We start from the raw sequence: 4270 nt of genomic DNA, 5'->3' as shown, positions 1-4270 counted from the left end.
ATTTAGTGATCAGAAAGGACATTTGTACTCGGTTTTTAGAAGAAAAAAATATGGATGTTGTAATTGATGTACAAACCGAGGTATATTAATAAGATTATTTACTATTGATTTCAAAGCAGCTTCCATAATCTTCTATTGATATCCAGGTCCTTCTAATGAACTCTAAGCCCCTAATTTCTAGATTCATTTGAGTTATCAGTAAAATTGAGATGGAAGTAATTATAAAATGATTATATTCAATAACGTAACCTATAACATTATGTGGATATTACTTCCAAATATGTTTACTCTTGAATAGATTAGATAAATGTAGTTAAATATGAGGAAAATCGAATCATATACGCACATAACTTCCTTGTTAAACTGCAGTCCCACTCTGTAAATCAGTCAAAGCCACCCCCCGTAAATTTAGCAGTGCTCAATATAAAATCTAACCAACATCATAAGAATTCATTTTAAAATATAGGGGAATGATATGGTTGCTGAAACCTTTTGAAATGGAAATATTTCGTGATAACCAGAAGTACTTAACTAACTAGTGAGGTGAACCAGATATTCCACAACTTAGATAAGAATCTTGAGGTTTGTGTCTAGCTTAAATTTTTATTCTTACTTAATACTAGTAGAACAAATAAGTATTTTTCTAGTATGTCTACTTTCAAGGAGAATAACTTTAAGTCTCATAGAACAATAGGTCATAAAAAAGATTTCTACAGAACTGTTAGATCCTTAAAGAGGTGTAAAACGTTTAGTCCTCATAATCGAGCGACCAAACGCTGGAGTTAAAAATACTTTGTATCTAAAGTTGATTCTATATTTTGTCCGTAATCCCATATTTAACTTCCAATTATAAATCGGTTTTCGGTATCCTTCAGATTTTATGCGAAACCTAGCTAGTACTTGGTAGGCAAAATATCCACCAAACAAATGACAGTAAAAAGTGTTTTAATGGTCTCAAAAGTATCAATAGGTCTGTAAATTGATTGGTTAATTATTACTAGTGTTACAGATCACACACTTCATTTACTAGATCTAGGTTATACAACTGAATTTTCACCATAACTCATATAGCTAGATCCAAAATTGGTAGCATAACTTACGATAGAGTATGATATAACATCCAAACTAGATAAAATTTATTGAAGTGCAGGCTGTGGTAAAGCGGCATAGTGAATCACGTACAAGTTTCAGATAGAATAGTGACTAACAATGCTTATTTCTCATACACCCCTTTTCATCCGGTAAATTTAACTTCCAATCTGTCTTCTATATGGTTCAATCAATCAAGTATCAAAAATATCCATTACTGGCTGAATCAGATTGCAGATCATATCAAACACCAAACTCATATGTAAACACGATATTCAATTGTGTGCTGATAATTAATAACATGAAGTTTAAAACTTGGGAATCAGTTGCGAAAGATAATATTTTTTGTCTCAATAATATCGATTTAGAACATTCAAAGGTTGCTTACAAGCTATAAATTATATTGTGACCTTTGTAACATAATTCTGTAAAAACCTAACTTATTCATTACTGAGGTTATTCCACTACAACTACATACCATTATAAATCATTATATCGAGCATTGTAAACAAATAACATTAAACCACACTCCATCACGCAAGTATATGATACTTATTGTGTTTATAAGATAGTTTTTTGTTCATTATTAGCTGCAAATTGTTAGCTACACCACTTGTATGCAAAGTGAAGTACATATATATGAACTTTACTTTCTCTACACTTGACCTTTTATGAAAGCATATGGATGAAGATGCAAAGTGTATGAGACTTCAAGGACAAACCAGTGGATTTTTTAAAATAATTTATTTATCCTACTTAAAATGTCAAAACAATATCACTTTATTATTCATAACCAATGATTTACAAACCTTTTTTCGGATAAACATTAAAGGAGTACAACTATAGCTCTTATGTAAAATATAGTAGTTGTATTAAGAACTATCAGTTTTTAAATAGTACCTTCTCTGAGCAAACTTTTCACAACCGTTGAATTAATTCATAAGGGGATCTATTGAAAAGTATGTACAGTATTATCCACTCCAGACATAAGATTGACCTTAAGTTAGTAACCTCTGCTTTCTTTCAATCCTATGCATAAACTTTAATGAAACAGTGTAATTTATTTTAAAATGTCAGAAATTTTATTCAAAAGATAAGGCGTTATAGACACGCCTATATTTTTTATGATTTGTAGGAAACATAATGATAGTAATACATTTTCATGTACAGGCTAAAACCATTGTTATCAAATCCACTACATCTATAAAACCACTGCAAACACATCAACATGTGAGGGGAAATGACCAGTCGTCGTGCTCAACAATTTCTGAAATTTAAACGTGTTTACAATTCAGTGTATACTTTGGCCTGTAGTTAAAGTCAGTTCGTTGTGTACAAAATGCTTGTTGAGTTAATTTTACCAGTAATAAAGTATATTAGCTTGGCATTTCAGTTAATGACATTCAATGATATTGAGCTAACCACACATTTTCCTTCAATTCACCTCTTTATTCACAAGGTAAATAATCTTAATTACAGGATAGGCTGATTGTTTGTAACCAATCAGGATAAAATGATAAAAAGATAAATCTGTACATTGAATTACAACTTCATGTGTTGTTTTTGTCGATGCTTTCACGCACAAATCTCTTTTTTTACATATTTATGAACTACATTGAAGGAAGATTAATTCACAGATCTCAAATGACTTTTTAACATGATGTCAAGAAAAATACATTGCAAAGTTTGTTTGCTTTTCAAATGAAGTAACTTGTACAAAACTATACGGTTCAGTTCTTTTATACTGATAGTTTGCATAGATCGTCTCTTGTGGATACAGATGTCAGGAATGCATTTACATAAAAAAATTAGCCTATTCAATATTATTAATACTGTAACGATTATTTTAACTCAGTGCTGTGCTGATACTGATTATGCGAACCATAAAACACAAAACTATTTTACTAAAAGCTCAAACTTACATTTTTATGACCGAATTGATGGAGATATTAATTTCAATGATAAATACTTACCTTGGCAAGTTATCACAAGAAAGCTAAGGGATGCTGTGCCGATTATGTTTCCGATTAACTCAAAAGAAATCGAAGCGTCCGATCATTTGAAAAGTATAATTGAATCTAATCAAAATGGAAATATACCAAGTGAAGTTTATTCAAACGAGAGGGTAGGTGAACAACATGGAGAAGCTGAAGAAGGTGTAGATGATGTGAGTCACTGCGTTCCGATTCATGAACCCGTTTGTCATGGCCTTCAATACACACATACCTGGTTGCCTAATTCAGTGGGTTTAACAACACAAGAAGAGGCCGCTAAACGCATGAATGATTACCGTTCCTTGATCAATGTTGGATGTTCACAGTATTTGAAATTTTTTCTATGTACGATTTATTTCCCAATGTGTACTCCAGCTCTGAATCCACCAGCTGCTTTACAACCATGTCAAAATTTATGTCGTTATGTTCAGTCGAAATGTGAACCGATTATGAAAAGTTTTAGCTTTCCTTGGCCGATTGAACTGAATTGTAAATCATTACCCTCGGAGTCCGGAATGTGTATACAACCACAAAATTATGATTTAGATAAACAAGGAGAAATTATAAGTCAAGGTATTCCATCTGAAGCTCACGGAGCCATCGCCAACTTGTTACCAGATTTTGGTGAATTTCTAGCTCATCAAAGTGCACAAAATCAACAGTTGACTAACCAGACAGATAACAGCCATGGGAAGATATCTCTAATTGATAATAATCAGTCTGGATTGATGAAGCATCATATACTTCATAGAAGTAAACTGCAAGCCTCAAAGTGTTATGTTGTTGAAATTCTTTTATATTCCGAACAGGCGCATGACAATATTACATGTGCCCGTCGGTGCAACGCTCATTTGTTTTACAAACCAATCGAAAAACGTTTTGCCAATATTTGGATGTTAGTTTGGGCCATACTTTGTCTGGCATCATGCGCAATGACAATGATTACATTTATATTAAGCCGTTCACGTTTCGCTTATCCAGAGAGACCGATTATTTATATATCAGTTTGTTACTTTTTTTACTCTACTGGGTTCATTTTACACGCTCTAATTGGACGTGATTCGGTGGCTTGTAGAAACAAAGTTGAAACTATTTCATCATCATTATTGCCTAGCGGAGTATCACAAGAAGGAGCGAAGAAACTTCTTACAAGTGTGGCCCAGTCGAAAGTTAATGTTACTTTCTTG

At 32.5% G+C, this 4270-nt stretch overlaps 1 protein-coding gene across 1 annotated transcript in view; it reads left to right on the top strand.

Annotated features, from left to right (window-relative positions):
* Positions 1-3106: 3106 nt before the first annotated feature.
* Smp_174350 (putative frizzled) overlaps positions 3107-4270 on the top strand; it is a gene marked incomplete at both ends in the record, with an annotated part of 9422 nt that continues 8258 nt past the window's right edge. The window contains one exon of the mRNA XM_018788783.1: positions 3107-3656. Within this exon, the coding sequence (XP_018654292.1) occupies positions 3107-3656 (550 nt within the window). The remainder of the gene's footprint in view (positions 3657-4270) is intronic.

The sequence above is a fragment of the Schistosoma mansoni genome, chromosome W, assembly GCF_000237925.1.
Source record: "Schistosoma mansoni strain Puerto Rico chromosome W, complete genome".
Classification (NCBI taxonomy): domain Eukaryota; kingdom Metazoa; phylum Platyhelminthes; class Trematoda; order Strigeidida; family Schistosomatidae; genus Schistosoma; species Schistosoma mansoni.
The sequence above is the reverse complement of the archived record's forward strand: the minus strand, read 5'-3'. Positions and strand labels throughout refer to the sequence as shown.